The sequence below is a fragment of the Rhincodon typus genome, chromosome 9 (genome assembly GCF_021869965.1).
Source record: "Rhincodon typus isolate 14 chromosome 9, sRhiTyp1.1, whole genome shotgun sequence".
NCBI lineage: Eukaryota > Metazoa > Chordata > Chondrichthyes > Orectolobiformes > Rhincodontidae > Rhincodon > Rhincodon typus.
Window position 1 is genome coordinate 67,532,431 of NC_063340.1, and position 19,341 is coordinate 67,551,771.

The following is a 19,341-nucleotide window of genomic DNA, read 5'->3' on the forward strand; positions in this document are numbered from 1 at the left end:
GCAAAATGTCATATGTTATTGACAAAATGACTGCAGATGAATCCAATATTGTTAATGCACAGTGCATTAATACATAAGAAATTAATACAAGGTGTTTATACATACATAGTTTAATATTGTAATGCTGTGGATTTGCAAGGATTTTGTTTTACACCTTATTAAGCAAAGATTAGATTACAGCAGGAACAGCTAAATACCCATCAATGCATATGATATCCATTTATATTGTGGAACCTTCCAGTGTTTAGAGTGTCACAATATGATGTTTCTGCCTTTGTGTGGAATGGTTCCGTTTTTAGTATAGGGTACATTTCATACATTCATGTGAAGCAAAAAGAGGTCATTCGGCCCATTGTGCCTTAAAGATTAGTCCTGTAGCTCAGCAAACATTTCCTTTTAAAAATGTCTTTGATAGTTGTTACTGATTTTGCTGCCACCATACTTTCAGGCAGTACAGTCCAGATCATCATAACTCTGTGTAACAAAATAGACCTCACTTTTTCGCTAGTGTTTTCGCTATTTAATCATAAATTTGAGCATCCTGGTTATCAACCTGCCTAGTGCTGAACATAATTTTTCTTTATTTATTCTGTCAAAACTTTTCAGAATTTTTGTTCTCCTTAGAATTATCTTGGTTTCTTTAGTCTCTTTACATAGCCAAAATTGAAGCTTCTCATCTTGACCTCATCAGAGCTAATATGACGCTTTGTCAGAACAGAATGGTGGGTATACTTTTCTGAGGCCTGCAGGGACAGGCTGGATGAGCACAATCAGTATACTACCAGCTGTGAATGGTCAACAGGATGTGTTGAATGACACAGTCTACAAGTTGTTGGGATGTACAGCCCACATACCTGGCATCACACTGGCACTGAACCTCCTATTATATTATTTATTTGTGTGGTAGGTGCAAAATGTTTTTAGCTTGACAGCAACGTCATGTTCGTGAAAGGGAAAAGAAACACTCATGGATTTGCTGCACAGTCGCTGCATGAAACAGCTAGCTTTACCTGTTGTTCAAATTTTTGAGACACTGTCCCCTTTTAGGTTTATCTGAAGTAGGCTGGGTACTGTTCGGGCCTAAAGATAGTAGATGTAGATCAGAGTGTCTGTTATCACACAGGATAGCCTTTGCATAGAAAAACTATGGGTCGTGGACAACATTCTGGCATTCCTAAAGCCATAGAATGGATACAGGCCCTTCAACCCAACTCGTCCATATCGATCATGTTTCTTAAACTGATATAGTCCCATTTGCCTGCGTTTGGCTCACATTTCTCTAGCTCTTTCCTATCCATGTACTTGTACTGAAGACTTGTACTCCAGAACTTGCTGCTCCCCTAGCCAAGGTCTCCCAGCACAGTTACAGCACTGGCATCTACCCAACATTATTGAAAATTGCACAAGTATGCCCTGCACATAAAAAGCAGGATAAATCCAACCTGGCCAATTATTGCCTATCAGTGTACTCGCTATCATCAAATAAGTGATGGAAGGTGTCATCAGCAGTGCTATCAAGCAGGACCTGCTCAGCAATAACCTGCCCAGTGACGCCCGGTTTGGGTTCTGCCAGGGCCTTCAACTCCTGACCTCATTACAGCCTCTGTTCAAGCATAGACAAGAGAGCTAAGTTGTAGAGGTGAAGTCGGAGTGACAGCCCTTGTAATCAAGAAGCCCTAGCAAAACTGGAATCAATGGAAATCGGGGCCAAACTCTCACTGGTAGTAACTAAAGCCTGTAAGGAACTAGAAAATGAAGTCAGTGTGACTAAGGGGAAGAGTAGGCAGAGAGCAGATGATGAACGCAAAGGGTCAGGTGGTCTGAGGTGCATTTGTTTTAATGCGAGAAGCGTAGTAGGTAAGGCAGATGAACTTAGGGCTTGGATTAGTACCTGGGAGTATGATGTTATTGCTTTTACTCAGACTTGGTTGAGGGAAGGGCAAGATTGGCAACTAAATATCCCAGGATATAGATGCTTCAGGCAGGATAGAGAGGGAGGTAAAAGGGGTGGAGGAGTTGCATTACCGGTCAAAGAGGACATCACAGCTGTGCTGAAGGACGGCACTATGGAGGACTCGAGCAGTGATGCAATATGGGCAGAGCTCAGAAATAAGAAGGGTGCGGTAACAATGTTGGGGCTGTACTACAGGTCTCCCAACAGTGAGCGCGAGATAGAGGCACAAATATGTAGACAGACTATGGAAAGATGTAGGAGCAACAGTGTGATGGTGATGGGAGATTTTAATTTTCCCAACATTGACTGGGATTCACTTAGTGTTAGGGGTTTAGATGGAGCAGAATTTGTAAGGAGCATTCAGGAGGGTTTTCTAGAACAGTATGTAAATAGTCCAACTCGGGAAGGGGCCATACTGGACCTGGGGTTGGGGAATGATCCCGGCCAGGTGGTTGAAGTCTCAGTAGGGGATTACTTTGGGAATAGTGATCACAATTCTGTAAGTTTTAGAATTCTGATGGACAAAGACGAGAGTGGTCCTAAAGGAAGAGTGCTGAATTGGGGAAAGGCCAACTATAGCAAAATTCGGCAGGAGCTGGGGAATGTGGATTGGGAGCAGCTGTTTGAGGGTAAATCCACATTTGATATGTGGGAGGCTTTTAAAGAGAGGTTGATTAGAGTGCAGGACAGACATGTCCCTGTGAAAATGAGGGATAGAAAGGGTAAGATTAGGGAACTCATGGATGACTGGTGAAATTGTGAGACTAGCAAAGAGGAAAAAGGAAACATACATAAGGTCTAGGTGACTGAAAGCAGACGAAGCTTTGGAAGAATATCAGGAAAGTAGGACCAATCTGAAACGAGGAATTAAGAGGGCTAAAAGGGGTCATGAAATATCTTTAGCAAACAGGGTTAAGGAAAATGCCAAAGCCTTTTATTCATACATAAGGACCAAGAGGGTAACTAGAGAAAGGGTTGGCCCACTCAAAGGAGGGAAGTTATGCGAGGAGTCAGAGAAAATGAGTGAGATTCTTAATGAGAGACAACAAGGTGCAGGGCTGAATGAACACAGCAGGCCAAGCAGCATCATAGGAGCAGAGAGGCTGATGTTTCGGGCCTAGACCCTTCATCAGAAACCTTTTATTCATACATAAGGAGCAAGAAGATAACTAGAGAAAGGGTTGGCCCACTCAAGGACAAAGGAAGGAATTTATGCGAGGAGTCAGAGAAAATGAGTGAGATTCTTAATGAGTACTTTGCGTCGGTATTCACTGAGGAGAGGGACATGACGGATGTTGAGGTTAGGGATAGATGTTTGATTACTCTAGGTCAAGTCAGCATAAGGAGGGGGGATGTGTTGGGTATTCTAAAAGGCATTAGGGTGGACTCTTGCCCAGGTCCAGATGGGATCTATCCCAGGTTACTGAGGGAAGCGAGAGAGGAAATAGCTGGGGCCTTAACAGATATCTTTGCAGCATCCTTGAGCATGGGTGAGGTACAGGGGACTGGAGAATTGCTATTGTTGTCCCCTTGTTTAAGAAGGGTAACAAGGATAATCCAGGTAATTATAGACCGGTGAGCCTGACGTCAGTGGTGGGGAAGCTGCTGGAGAAGATACTGAGGGATAGGATATATTTACATTTGGAAGAAAATGGGCTTATTAGTGATAGGCAGCATGGTTTTGTGCAGGGAAGGTCATGTCTTACCAACTTGAAAGAACTCTTTGAGGAAGTAACAAAGTTGATAGATGAGGGAAGGTCTGTAGATGTCATATACATGGACTTTAGTAAGGCGTTTGATAAGGTTCCCCATGGTAGGCTGATGGAGAAGGTGAAGCCGCATGGGGTCCAGGGTGTACTAGCTAGATGCCTAGAGAACTGGCTGGGCAACAGGAGACAGAGTTGTAGTGGAAGGGAGTTTCTCAAAATGGAGAACTGTGACCAGTAGTGTTCCACAGGGATCCGTGTGGGGACCACTGTTGTTTTGTGATATACGTAAATGATCTGGAGGAAGGTATAGATGGTCTGATTAGCAAGTTTGCAGATGACACTAAGATTGGCGGAGTAGCAGATAGTGAAGGGGACTGTTGGAGAATGCAGCAGAATATAGATAGATTGGAGAGTTGAGCGGAGAAATGGCAGATGGAGTTCAATCCAGGCAAATGCGAGGTGATGCATTTTGGAACATCCAATTCAAGAGCGAACTATATGGTAAATGGAAAAGCCCTGGGGAAAATTGATGCACAGAGAGATCTGGGTGTTCAGGTCCATTGTACCCTGAAGATGGCAATGCAGGTCGATAGAGTGGTCAAGAAGGCATACGGCATGCTTTCATTCATCGTACGGGGTATTGAGTACAAGAGTTGTCAGGTCATGTTACAGTTGTATCGGACTTTGGTTCGACCACATTTGGAATACTGCGTACAGTTCTGGTCGCCACATTATCAAAAGGATGTGGATGTCTTGGAGAGGGTGCAGAGGAGGTTCACCAGGATGTTGCCTGGTATGGAGAGCGCTAGCTATGAAGAGAGGTTGAGTAGATTAGGATTATTAGAAAGACAGAGGTTGAGGGGGGACCTGATTGAGATCTACAAAATCATGAGAGGTATAGACAGGGTGGATAGCAAGAAGCTTTTTCCCAGGGTGGGGGACTCAATTACTAGGGGTCACGATTTCAAGGTGAGAGGGGAAAAGTTTAAGGGAGATATGCGTGGAAAGTTCTTTACGCAGAGTGTGGTGGGTGCCTGGAACGCATTGCCAGCGGAGATGGTAGAGGCGGGCACGATAGCATCATTTAAGATGTATCTAGACAGATACATGAATGGGCAGGGAGCAGAGGGATACAGATCCTTGGAAAATAGGCGACAGGTTTAGATAGAGGATCTGGATCGGCGCAGGCTTGGAGAGCCGAAGGGCCTGTTCCTGTGCTGTAATTTTCTTTGTTCTTTGTTCTTTGTTCTTTGGTTGGAGTCGTACCTGGCATGTAGGAAGTTGGTTGGTTCTTTGTCATCTCAGCTCCAGGACATCTCTGCAGGAGTTCTTCAGGGTAGTGTCCAAGGCCCAACCATCTTCAGCTGCTTCATCAATTACCTTCCCTCCATCAAAAGGTCACAAGTTGGGATGTTTGCCAATGATTGCACAATGTTCAGCACCATGCGCAACTCCTCAGAAACCAAAGCAGTCCATGTTCACATGACACAGTGTAGACAATATCCAGGTTTGGGTTGACAAGTGGCAAGTAGCATTTGCACCACAGAAATGCCAGGCAATGACCATCTCCAATAAGAGACAGCCTAACCACTGCCCCTTGACATTCAATGGCGTTATCATCACTGAATCCCCCGCTATCAATATCTGGGGTTTACCATTGACCAGAAACTCAACTGGACACACTATATAAATGCAGTAGCTACAAGACAAGGTCAGAGACTGGAAATACTGTGGCGAGTAACTCACCTCCGGACACCTCAAAACCTGTCATCATCTACAAGGCACAAGGTCAGGAGTATGATGGAATACTCCCCACTTGCCAGAATGGTGCAACTCCCACAACATTCAAGAAGCTTGACACCATCCAGGACAAAGCAGCCCACTTGATTGGCACCACATCCACAAGCACCACTCCCTTCACCACGGATGTTCAGTAACAACAATACTACGATGCCCTGCAGAAATTCACCAAAATCTTTCGACATTATCTTCCAAACCCATAACCACTTCCGCCTAGAAGGACAAGGGCAGCAGATACATGGGAACACCACCGCCTTCAAGTTTCCCTCCAAGCCGCTCACCATCTGTCTTGGAAATATATCGCTATTCCTTTTACTGGCTGGGTCAAATTCTTGACCTTTCTGAGGGCCTCGTGGGTCAACCTACAGTATGTGGACTGCAGTGGTTCAACAGCTCACCACCTCAAGGGCAAGTAGGGATGGGCAATAAATGCTGGTCAGCCAGCCATGGCCATGTTCCATGACTTGATACAAGAAAATCTTGGAGCCATCATTGAGTGCAAAGTTCCTTTGTCAAGTTTCTATATATGTATATTGGGGTTTGCCTTGAGATTATGTGCCACTGCCAGCTACTTGTATGGCAGATAAAAATCAGTCGTTAGCTGTTCCACAATATGCATGTGCCAGGTCTGCTAGGCTTGCTTTCAGGACGTCAGCTTGTTAGATGACTTTTTGATAAATAGTATCTCAGATCTTTATATAGTGATGTCCCTTTGTTCAATCTGTTTCTTGTATCCTAGCTTCGAGTGCAGACAAAGCTTCAATTTCTTGCCTCTTTTTAGCAATGTTTATAGCTGAAATCAATCATCCCTAGAATCAATGTTAATTGTGGCTCAGTTGGTAACACTCCCCTCTGAAACAGAAGATATTGTGTTTAAGTGCATAAAAATCCAGACTGATGTTCCAGTGTACTGCTACAGGAGCACTGGACTGTCAGAAAAGCTGTCTTTCGGTTGAGATGTTAAACTGAGGTGGATGTTAAAGATCCCAAGGCACTATTTCAGGGAAGAACAGGAGAGTTATCTTTCATGTCCTGGCAACATTTATCCCTCAGTTGACATCACAAAACATTACCTTACTTTCAATTATCCAATGGTTTCTGAACAAACATTCATACCTACAAGCTGTTCAGCTTCCAGGGTGCCAGTCACAGTTGTTGGCAGGCAGAACTCCTTTGTCTGCACATTTTAAAAAGCAAGTTACCAAGCCCTCATTGTAAGTGCTATTTACACTACTGTTTCTTCAAGCAGTAGGCTTAGTACAGATGAGCTGAGGCAGAGGATAATGAAGGGTAATTCAGGGGACAACAATGTGATATCTGGTTGTTATCACATTGCTAAAATTGGCAGAATTTGGATGTTAGTCTGCGATACAGATACAACAAAAGCAGAAGTATCTTTCCAGCAAAACTGCTCAGCATCTTTTCAAACCCTTCAGATTCTTCCTAAGTGTGATTCCTAAAATTGGAAACAGTGCTCCAGCTGAGGTCTAATTTAGATTTGCCACTGTAAGCAGTATTAGACCAATAGTGTACATTGCAAATTTGCTGATATATAGTATCTAAAATGTTGGAGGGCCCTAGTGATGCAGTGTTAGTCTCCCTACCTCTGGACTAGAAGGCCCTGGTTCAAGTCTCAGCTGTTCTAGAGATGTATAACATCTCTGAACAGGTTGATTAGGAAAGATTTATGTCAAATGTTTGATATTAGCTTTACATTTTGCCAATTTTCTTTGCTTTCAAGACAAAGACCAGATTGCTCAACAATACTAAATACCCTTCTGGTAGTTGGAGCAAGAAATCAGTCTCTTTGCAATCATAACAAGCTCACCCTGCTTTCAGCAGTTTAGCCTGAAAGATGGGCTATTAAACCACCTTGTAGCCTCTTGGCCAATGCATCCAATGACAGCATGTTAGCATAAATGTGGGATCAATTGCAGCAACTTGAAATCATGACAGTTGCAAGAAAAGAAGGCTAGGTATTCTTTGATATGATTTTTTGATGGTCAAATACATGGACCTTTTAAGGTCAGTGAAATGGTCATTCCCACTACATCTTTGTTCGCTTTGTTTTGCTCTGTTACATTCTTCTGCATCGTAAAGACAGTATCATTTTAATTTTCTAAATTGGATTGAAATGGGAGAAGGACTGTTATAAAAAAAGATTGTGGAAAGGCCTATTGCACTCTTAAAAAGCAAGTTAACGGATCCTTGAATGTGCTGTTTACACAGCTGTTGCTTCAAGCACTGGGGGAGTTTACTACAGATGAGTTGGGGCAAGGGGGCAAGGGGTATTTACGAGGGGTGATTCAGTGGGGAACAAGTAGTTGATTGGTCTGTGGATTGGTAACCAGTTGCCAATGACAAAGGAGTTCTGCCTGCCAACAACTGTGATTGGCACCCAGGCAGCTGACTAGCTTGTGGCAGGGAATGCTGTTCGGAAGCCATTGGACATTTGAAAGCAAGGAGCTGTCCTTTTCAAGCCTGTAGAAAGTCTGTTTATTTCCCCTCATCAATTGCTGTAAGCTGCGGGGCATTTAACGAATAAATAAGAGACTTTATGAATGGAACCAGTCACTATGTATTCTCCTGAAGCATGTGAAAATACCTGGAGAAGGAAGATCGACTTCTAACAAACCAAAAGGATGATCTAAATGAACTATGTGGACAGGGACCATTGAATTGCCTTCTCAGTCTTTCCCTCTGGTCTGTCTGTGTATATGTGTGTATTGGTGGAGTTTTATAAAGAAGTTAGAGTTTTAACTAGTAGAGTTATTTGTCAGTGACTCATAACTGTTTATCTGTAGCTAGAATCTATTTATTTGTAATAGATAGTAATTCTTATTGAATACTGAAAACCTGGTCTGTGCTTTCTGTCAACCTGATCAACTGGGGAGTCTTGAGTACTTTTTATAAAATCTTTAAATTTTGTGATGACTTTGGGCATAGCAGAGCATGATTTCCAGGGAGGCAAAACAGCATAAATGCCTCCTGTCTTGTGCTTTTCCTGCCTCTCAAACATTCAATTTTGCACCTTACTTGTTCCTGGTCTCTGCGTCCCTTTTCTCATCTCCTTACAGTATCTTCCTCTTAATTTTGTAACTGTTGTGCATTTTCTTGTGCAGTACCAATTTGCATTCTTGTGCTTTCATTTGCCATCTAATCCACTTTGTGCCCAAGTTTTTAGTGCAATTTCTTCAGGTGGTTTGAGTGTTTGTCGAAGTAATCATGTAATCGGTGTGACGCCAATACCATTGTCAGCACCAGACCTTTCCTCGGGCAGAGGATCTTGCTAGTTACCTTTAAACAGTGGTTTCAGAAGTGCAGATATGAATTGCTGTCGATGGTCAATTTGGGTTGGTTTAATTGTAGATGTGATTTCTTAGCTTCACTCCACAGCATAGCAAGTGCCTGTCACCAGCCTTTCAAATGCCTGACTGGCACTTAATTTGATGGAGCTTCCCTAAAACTGGTAATGAGAACTCTTGATGGCTCTCCAGCTAGAGGGTAAGACTGTGTCATCTCCAATAAATATTGCCCCAATAGTGGAATTTTGTAAATACCTGTATTTCGAAACAGTCTGTTACAGTTTTCACAAGGAGATCACTGGAGAAACGTGAAGTACTTGTAAGGATATCATAGATTCTGAAGAACAGGTTTACAATCATATTACTTATAGTGCACAGAGATGATTTCACCCTTAGTTTTTTCATTGCACCCTTAATTGTATCAATGAGGCCCTGTTGATCATCCCTTGAGGAATATCTGTTTACTATTACGTAGTCTATCCTTGCTGCTTGAAAACCCTAAAGGGCTTTGGATTTATTGACTGATCCAACCATATATTTTGTACACTAAGAAACAAAGAATATCTTACAGGTCCTGCAGTAGATTTTGTATAGAGTCATAGAGCTGTATGGCATGGAAACAGATTCTTCAGTCCAACTCGTCCATGCCGAACAGATACCCTAAATAAATCTAGTCCCATTTGTCAGTATTTGGCCCATATCCCTCTAAACCCTTCCTATTCATATACCCATACAGATACCTTTTAAATGTTGTAATTATACCAGCCTCCACCACTTGCTCTGGCAGATCATTCCATCCACGCACCACCCTCTGCTTGAAAAGTTGCCCCTTAGGCCCCTTTTAAATCTTTCCGTCTCACCTTAAACGTCTGCCCTCTAGTTTTGGATTCCCTCACTGTTGTGAAACTTGTATTTACACCAGTTGCTGTTATAATTTTCCATGTGATACAACATTTTGTCTCATATTCATAATTACTGTGTAATTATGTGATCTGTTTACAATCTATTGTGCTTACATTTATGTGTCCAAAGCAGCTCAAGCAACAATAAGGAATTCATGGTAGGGTGCCACTGAAAAAGGCTAGAGAGGTAGATAGTGGACATTCTCTTACTACTATTATGTGGGGAGACTGCGCAGTAAAAGCTGGTGGGCTCCCTGTGGGCCCTAGGGATGACCCTTTCTAATCAGGCACTCTGAGTGCCATGGAGTGTCTCCCTAAGTCCATTTGCGACAAAGCTGCTTTAAGAGCCAGATCGCACCCCGCTAACCCCACCCCCCAAAAAAGTGAAGTCTGCCTGACTGCCAAGCAAATTCAGCCTTCATACAAATGGTAGAGAACAATGTTACATTGTTTTGCAATATACTGGTTGCTTGATTGCACACACAGACCTCTAACAGGCCCTATTGTTGCAAAGTTCAAAGTGCTATTCCAGGTGCAACCACAATTTGAAATGACAAATTGCAAACTTTGCCGTGAGATTGTTTAAAATGAATAGTTTGGAAGTTGAAAATGATTTTCCTGATCCTAAGACAAAGCTGCACCTGTTAAGTATTGTCTAGAGTTGATATTCAGCAAGTTCACATAATAATGGTCAAATAGCTTAAGTTATTATCTGGCTAAAATATAGATTTCTTCCCTCCGTTTGCCAATTTTATTGAAATCAGGTGACAAAGAACTTTGTGGATCACAGAGTCCATAGCAAAATTATTTGAGTTGAATTTTGAATTTTCCAGCCCTACAATGAGACTTGAGGATCTCAAATCTACAAAAAAATTTATCTTTTCTTTGGTATCATTCAATCACCATGGATTTTCCTTAGCTGTTGTTTCAAGCATTGTGATGTCCTGCAGTGTAGGTCTTAACCCTTTGGCTTGTGCCTTCAATAAAAAAAGTGACAACTTATACATCGGCATCTTCTTAAAAACTTTTATTTTTACACGATTGCGCAGGTAAATCGAGATGGAGTAATAAGTCGTGCGCCAGACCAGAGAGAGGACCGCAACATCAGCTTCCAGAATGCCTCTGCCTTGTATGATCTCTTGAGCATAACTATGGGGAGAAGGAAACAGTACGAAATGCTCTCAGAAGTAAGCAATTTATGTTATTTTTGAATAGGAACATGAGTGGTGTATATCGGTTGACTCAACCTCCCAAGTTTAGATGCAAATTATGCACAGATTGGAAAAAAATTAAACACCTGAATCATACAGTAGTCAGTATAACATGAGGCATCTATTGAAAATTAGGTTTCATTAGTAATTGTGAAGTAGAGTGTGATGAATTCAAACAGATGTACAGGAACATAAACACTACAGCAGAAGATGTGATAATAGTAAGCAGAATGTGGGTATGATCAGTTTGGAGTAAGAAAAATAGAGCTAATTTTCAGATTAGACAAATTCTCTAAACTCACCCTACTTCAAATGATGCTCTCCCTAGATCCTGTACACACACGTCTCAAAATAGACATTTTATAAAACATTTTCATTTCACTAAGGGTTTTGTGCCTACATTTTAAGTTTTCATCTACATTTTAAATCGTGTTTATATATTTAGAAATCTTTGTCAAATCGGAATAGCTCTGAAGCTGAAATAAAAACTGGAATGGCTGGAGAAATTTGTGAGATCTGGCAGCATCTGTGGAGACAAAGCAGAGTTAATGTTTTCCCTTCATTCTGGTTTTCTGCATCTGCAGTTCTTTGTTTTATTTTACTGTTCTAAAGCTGTTCTCCTGCTTAGTTTTGAGTATTGTTCTTCACATTATTGGGCATCTCTAGCAGCTTTTTGATATCGATTTCAAATCTAATTTTATTTAGGCTCATGTAGTTTACAATCTTTCATAACCAATTTGCACTTCAGATATCAGGAGCCTAATGTTTTGTACAAGCTACAGAAATTTGATTTCCATTTGGGATTTTAATTTAGCCCCCTTGATCATGACCCCACCCCCGACCACCAAAACATCATCTTCCAGACCATCCACAATGTCATCACCTCAGGTGACCTCCCACCCACAGCCTCCAACCTCATCATTCCCCAACCCCGCACCGCCTGTTTCTATCTCCTTCCCAAAATCCATAAACCTGACTGCCCTGGTTGACCCATTGTCTCTGCCCGCTCCTGCCCCACCGAACTTATCTCGACTCCATTTTCTCCCCCCTGGTCCAGGAACTCTCCACCTACGTCCATGACACCACCCACGCCCTCCACCTCCTCCAAAACTTCCGATTCCCTGGTCCTCAACACCTCATCTTCACCATGGACGTCCAGTCCCTATATACTTGCATTCCCCATGCAGATGGCCTAAAAGCCCTCTGCTTCTTCTTCTCCCGCAGGCCCGACCAGTCCCCCTCCACCGACACCCTTATCCGCTTGGCCAAACTCGTCCTTACGCTTAACAACTTCTTCTTCAATTCCTCCCACGTCCTACAGACAAAGGAGGTGGCTAGGGGTACCCGCATGGGCCCAAGCTATGCCTGCCTCTTTGTAGGATACGTGGAACAATCCCCCTTCTGCAGCTACACTGGCCCTATCCCCCACCTCTTCCTCCGTTACATCGATGACTGTATCGGCACCGCCTCGTGCTCCCACGAGGAGCTCAAACAGTTCATCCAATTTACTATCACCTTCCACCCCAACCTTAAGTTCACCTGGACCATCTCCGATACCTCTCTCGCCTTCCTGGACCTCTCTGTTTCCATCTCTGGCATCCACCTGGAAACTGATATCTATTTCAAACCTACCGACTCCCACAGCTACCTAGAATACACCTCTCCTCACCCACCTTCCTGCAAGAATGCCATCCCCTATTCCCAATTCCTTTGTCTCTGCCGCATCTGCTCCCAAGATGAGGCATTCCACTCCCAGACATCCCAGATGTCCTCTGTTTTTCAAGGACCACAATTTCCCCGCCACTGTGGTCGAAAACGCCCTCGACCGCATCTCTCGCGTTTCCGCAACTCATCCCTCACACCCCCTCCCCGCAATAACAACAAAGACAGAATTCCCCTCATCCTCACTTACCACCCCACCAACCTTCGGATCCAACGCATCATCCTCCGCCACTTCTGCCACCTGCAATCTGACGCCACTACCAAGGATATATCTCCCTCCCCATCCTTATCTGCCTTCTGGAGGGACCGCTCTCTCCGTGACTCCCTCGTCCACTCCACACTCCCCACTAGTGCAGCCACCCCCGGCACTTTTCCCTGCAACCGCAGGTAGTGCTATACTTCACCCCCCTCGCCCCCATCCTAGGCCCCAAGAAAACCTCCCACTTAAACAGATGTTCACCTGCACATATGCTAATGTGGTATACTGTATCCGCTGTTCCCGTTGTGGCCTCCTATACATCGGGGAAACCAAGCGGAAGCTTGGAGACCGCTTTGTGGAGCACTACTCGGTTCGTGACAAACGACTACACCTCCCAGTCGCGAACCACTTCAACTCCCCCTCCCACTCCTTGGACGACATGTCCATCCTCGGCCTCCTCCAGTGCCACAATGATGCCACCTGAAGGCTGCAGGAACAGCACTTCATATTTCGCTTGGGAACCCTACAGCCGAATGAGATCGATGTGGACTTTACAAGCTTCAAAATCTCCCTACCCCCGACCTCATCCCAAGACCAGCCCCGCTCATCCCCGCCTCCTTGACCTGTTCGTCTTCCCTCCCACCTACCTGCCCCTCTCTCCCTCACTGACCAACCCCCATCCCAACTCCCTACCTACACTCACCTTTGTTGGCTCCATCCCTGCCCCCTTGACCTGTCCATCTTCTCTCCACCTATCTGCTCCTCTACCCACCTTCTAACATCACCTCCCCCTCTCTCTATTTATTTCAGAGTCCTCTTCCCCTCCCCCATTTCTGAAGAAGGGTCCAGACCCGAAACGTCAGCTTTCCTGCTCCTCTGTTGCTGCCTGGCCTGCTGTGTTCATTCAGCTCTACACCTTGTTATTCCAAACTCACTCAATCCCAGATTTAACAGATGTAAGACTAAAAGCAACCATTCTCCTTTGAAGATGTGGGCTGTTGAATTAAATGTTACCATGAGTTTGCTGTCCTCCTGTTTTACCTCTGCCCTGGGTATAATCCCCAGCTGGCTGGATTTCCCATGCCTTGGGAAACCTGGCAGGTAAAAGTTGATGAGAAAAACTTTGAGAAAAAATACCTTCATATCACTCCAGAAGGAGCAGGAATTTACCTTCTTCCATGCATTGGATGCCCCCATCCACTTTCTCTCTTGAATGCAACAGGAGGTTCCTTACATAAGCTTGGTCTGTACTGGAGTACCCCTGACTGATAGGCAGCCAAGCCTGGAAAAGTCAGTGAACCATGAAAGTCAAGCTGACTTTAGGTAGGGACCCAATTGGGGTTAAACATGGATGTTGTGGATCCAGTGTCCACACTACCATGAGAATATCCTGAATTCTGAGTTTGTGAACCAAAATTCTTACCCACCTCTGTTTACAGTACAAATTGGGGCCAATATGTTGGGAAATTGTCTTTGTCTTTTTTTTTGTAATTATTTTCTAATCTGATGAGGTGTTCCTAAAAAAAATTCATATCATGCAACCTAATTTCCAATTTTACTTGGATCAATAAATTATTTCATCGGTTTTGTTTCTTTCATAGTGTTAAGACCACAGCAGAGTTAATAACCAGTTGAATGACCGAGTCCATATTACACTGTTACTATCTTCAGAGAAGAAGGCAAAAAGCAACATAAGCGTCACTTTGTTCCACGGATATTTCCAGGAAATCTTTCAATAAAGTTTTTATTAGTATCATGTGTAAGATGCTCTATCAGGTAGTTCTCTTCCATTTACCAAATACTGTCATCTAGAATTACCTGGAAGGAAAATCACTTTGAGTGGATTGGTGCAGACACCTGGAGTCCCTCTTAAATTGGTATCATTTTGTATTTCTTCTGTGCGTAGAGACTGCAGAATTAAAGAACAAGAGAGATGACTGACCTTATAAAATCACCTGCATCTTCCAATTGCCATAATCCTATTCTTTTGTAAGGATCTAGAGAGTTGTGGGAATTTGTGTAGAGTTATTTGTTAGTTCTATTTAAAACGACTATTCCAATGGAACAGATCTGAGCTTAAAGCACATTAGAAATAGGCTACGTGGAGCACTAGCTGTATCTAAGATTATACCAACATTTGTAGATGCATGGTGACCTAGAACATAACATCCTCCTTAATATCTGTACATTCAGACAATGAAGGCCATCCGTTTAACTGGGACAAAGTAACCATAATAGCCCAAGCCAAACATAGACATGCACGGGAATTCCTAGGGGCGTGGTTCTCCACCCATACTTCAATCAACATATAGAATTGGACCCCATATATTAACCCATACAGATCAAAACCAGAAATGTCAGTACTCACCATAACGGACCAGACAGTATAAATTCCAAGCAGAGTAGAACAACATCGCCTCGTCGGAGGCTCCACTGATGATGTCATCTAGCATGGTGACGAAACGTCTGAACAAAAACAAGCCAGCTCGGCAAGCAAGTCAACAACTTCATCCACAACCCGAGCTACAGATCTTTGCCACTGCTTCAAATAACATCCTATGATCCACATCATATATGATCACATATCATTTATCACAAAGAAACTTCCGAACAAGCCCTAGTTGACAGATGCAGCAATGTTAAGCCAAAATATGGGTGGTTTTGTTGTTAATGAATACCCACTAAGCCCAAGATTGAGTTGGTGCAGACTCATTAGACTTTAGTACCTTTAGTACCAACAAGACTTTTTCAGCCTTCAAAATACCTCACATCTTTTCCTTTCATGATCCTTGTGTTAGATTTCACAGATCAGTCTGTCATAATGTCTTTAAGAGACATGAACATGATATCATGATATTATAGCATGTGACCTAAGGGTGTTTGAAAAAAACCTCATACACCATCTGATCTCCGATCACTTGAAGCAAGAAAGTTGACTGGAGCATGCTCCTGTCTTCTAACCTGGCAGCTTAATAATAGCACAGATACTTGGGTGCTTGAGGAGTGTAATGTTTCTACATAATCAATGTAATAAATGCCTGTTGAATTCTTCAGTATCTTAGTATGAATGCTCAATTTCTTAAGTAATGGGAGATAACATAAGCATTACTGCATCAGGTAAAATACCCTGTGGCAATAAACTCACATCATAGTTTCAGCTGTGTCTGTCTATAAAAGACTCCAATATTTGAAAAACTAATTGCAAATGGCATTGGACAGCATAAACTTTAGACCACTGGTGAGGTTCCTCACCCTGAGGCAGCATGAATTTCTGTGAGTAACAATAGCTGCACAGATCTGTAGATGGGACACTGGCCACCAAGAAAACAGAGCCAGTGGTTTGGTTAGAATGCAAGTTCCTTTAAAGTCACAAGAAATTCCTAGGATTGACTTCATTAAGAAAATAGATAAAAGGGCTGAAGTACATTTTTGAGCAGTTTTTAATTCAAGTTAGTAACCCACAGCTGAAGGTATTACAACCAACATTTCTATGGCAAAATCATGGGTAGAAGAAACCTCATTCTGGATTGGGCATCCAGTGACAGCCTTGCAGAATTATAATTGTTCAAACAACAAATGCAGTTCTATTACAAATGAAGTACTAAATGGTTTTGAGAAAGTCTTACTTTCATTTAGCAAGGTGAGTTTTGCACAATTAGCACATCCAGTCTTTCAGTTGAAGATCACAAAGATCTAAAAACAATCTGAAATTTCTTGAAGACTAGTTCAAGGCAAGAATTAACATCTGGGTTAGCCATCTCCAACTATTATACAGACAGGAACCTCAAGAATCTATTTACTATTTGTTACAAGATGCTGCAGTAAAGGGCTAAAGCGTGACTTCTCTGAAGAGGAACTTTCAGAGAGGCTCATTTGACATAGCTGTCATTGTCATAACAATTAAAGCATTAGGAAGGATAAAGTGCAGCACCATTGACATATTACTTGAGGATGGACCCCAGTATGAAGCTGTGGTGGCAGGCTGCCAACAAATACATGCTTTAAGAACGATGAACACAATTGCTATGGTCAGCAAAGTACACCAAGATTACAAGCTCTGTGACAGATGTGGTTTGTTGCACCTATCCAAAAAGGAGCCAGCTTTTCTTGATATTTGTAAAAATGTATGGCACTAAGGGCATTGGGCACATGTGTGCAGGAGATCTAGATCCGAAAGCCAAGCTAGGCCTTGGAGGAAGACACAGGTGACCAACAAGACTGCACAACACCACAACACTGGTAGCAAAAATAGTATTAAGGAAATACGTAAATGCAAACACATCAGTGAGGGTCAAAGTCAACCAAGCAAAAGACAAATTTCAGACCTTAACAGGTCTGGCAGCATCTGTGAAGAAAATCAGAGTCAACATTTTGCATCCGGTGACTCTTCCTCACCTTCCGGACCCGGAATGTTAACTCTGATTTTTCTTCACAGGTGGTGCCAGACCTGCTGAGCTTTTCCAGCAACTTCTGTTTTCATTCCCGATTTAAAGCATCGATAGTTCTTTTGGTTTAAATTTCAGACCTTGCCTAGCAACCAATTGTCTAACCATTCTGAGTGTAGAGCATTCTTTTTCAAAGTCCGAGGAGAGTGAAAGAGATGACAATGAGCGAGTAAGTAAAAAAACAGTAAGAGAATGCAATTGACAAGAATGCAAATTAGAAGTACAAATGCGAACTATTGTCGACAATCATTCACTGACACATATGATTATCCATCTAGGAAATTCCGTGTCATTGATCATGGTTTCTATGGAGCCTTGTGTGGCTGTTGAGCCTGATTCTAGAGCTGCATCTCTGCCCACACACTTGGCAGGTCTTTCCAGGAGGTGGATTTGGTCCCTGGTCTTGAGATCAGTGGCATTCCTTTCTCTGGTTCCTTTTCTATTCTTACTTTTGCAACTGCATGTATTTAAAGAATTGTGCCCTTTCATATGGAGTTTCCTCAAAATCTGTTTTTTCTGAATTGGGGCCTCCCATGCGTTGTCATCCATGTTGCATTTCTTGAGGGAGACCTTCTGGGAGTCTTTTAAATGCTTCCTTTGTCATCCTCCTGTTTGAGTGCCTTCCTTGAGCTGGCTGAAGAAGATTGGCTTTGCTAGTTGGAACTCGGGCACCATAGCGTATGCACATGCGAATAGTTGGATACTGGCAAAGGTTTCTAGAATATGTAATCAGCCCAGATCCTACAAATCATTCCTGATCATGATGCTACATTGTGAAGGAACGGATGCTAGCTGGGCCAGTGTCCTACATGCCAATTATGCATGGAGAGTGAATGAACATTCCTCTAATGACTGTGGAATGCTGTTGTGTAGCAGCAACCAGTAGCAACGCAATAAAATAGTGAAACAAGAGCAGCATGTACCTCACCAGACCAAGTTTACCTCCTTTGGAATGCAATCGCTGAATTAGGGCGTGTCACCAAATCTGCAAATGTTACATTGAATTTTGAAATGTTATTCTTGGAAACTTTTTTTTAAACCTATTAATGTAATTATCAAATTGACAACACATGCATATAATATGTATGTCTATTTGGGAAAGAATTTTAACTTTGAGCAAAAAAAAAGTGGATTTTGTGCTATGTTTCATGGTGAATGTGTCAGTATGTCTTTAAGACATGTGCTCATGTCATCATCACTATTATATATTGTGACTTGAGGTTATAAAGATCTCACCTGCCAGTTCGATTCAGATCATTGGAAACACAACAGTCTACTGGAAGCATTATCTTACGTTGCAACCTAATAGCTTAATATTAACCCCAACATTTATGTAGAGTCACCACACCTGAAACGCTAACTTTGCTTTCTCTGCACAGATACTGCCAGACTGTCTGAGTTTCACCAGCGATTTTTGTTTTTGTTTCAGATCTCTAGCATCCATACTTCTTTGTTTTATTTCAGTCGTAATGAATGTCTGTTGAACTCTTCAGTACCATGATATCCACACCCAGTTTCTAGTGTTAAGGGAGGTTACAGGAGCACTGTTAGAAGCAAACTTACAATCTTGTACAACTGGTTTTCTGGAAAACCTATTTCTTAAATGTAAATCTTGGAAAAAAATCTCAGGAATATATAGAATGAAAACCATTTTGCCAATTCAATTTCCCCTTGTAGTAAAGTGTCTTGTTTTAAATTTAAATTTGGTCCAGTAATGCTCTATTGCAGCCCCCAAAGGGATGTATTGCAGATAGTCACATCCAAGTAGGCAGTTGCTTAGGAACCAACATGAGTGAGTAGTTTCTTCAATCAGCAATAAACTTTAGTGACCCAGAATGCTGATTTTTTTTTTTTAACTCTAACCTGGTTTCTGATGTTTTAAATTAACAATTTGCCCTTCATTGTTTGTTTGGTATTTTCACAGTTTTTAGCAGCAACAATATATCAGTCATGCCATGGCTAGACATCCAGTTAGCACTTAAATTATCAAACATGTAGTACATTTTCAGAGCAATCTCTTGTTAGCCACATGTTGACAAGATGCAATCTCCTGAATCTGATCAAGGGAATAAACGTGCAATTTTAATAATGAGC

General features: G+C 42.4%; 1 protein-coding gene across 2 annotated transcripts in view; it reads left to right on the forward strand.

The window, feature by feature from the left end:
* LOC109921860 (tetratricopeptide repeat protein 7A-like) overlaps window positions 1-19,341 on the forward strand; it is a 298,546-nt gene that overhangs the window by 64,978 nt on the left and 214,227 nt on the right. For both annotated transcript variants that reach the window (XM_048601437.1, XM_048601438.1), the window contains exon 9: window positions 10,720-10,857. In XM_048601437.1, the coding sequence (XP_048457394.1) occupies window positions 10,720-10,857 (138 nt within the window). The remainder of the gene's footprint in view (window positions 1-10,719; window positions 10,858-19,341) is intronic.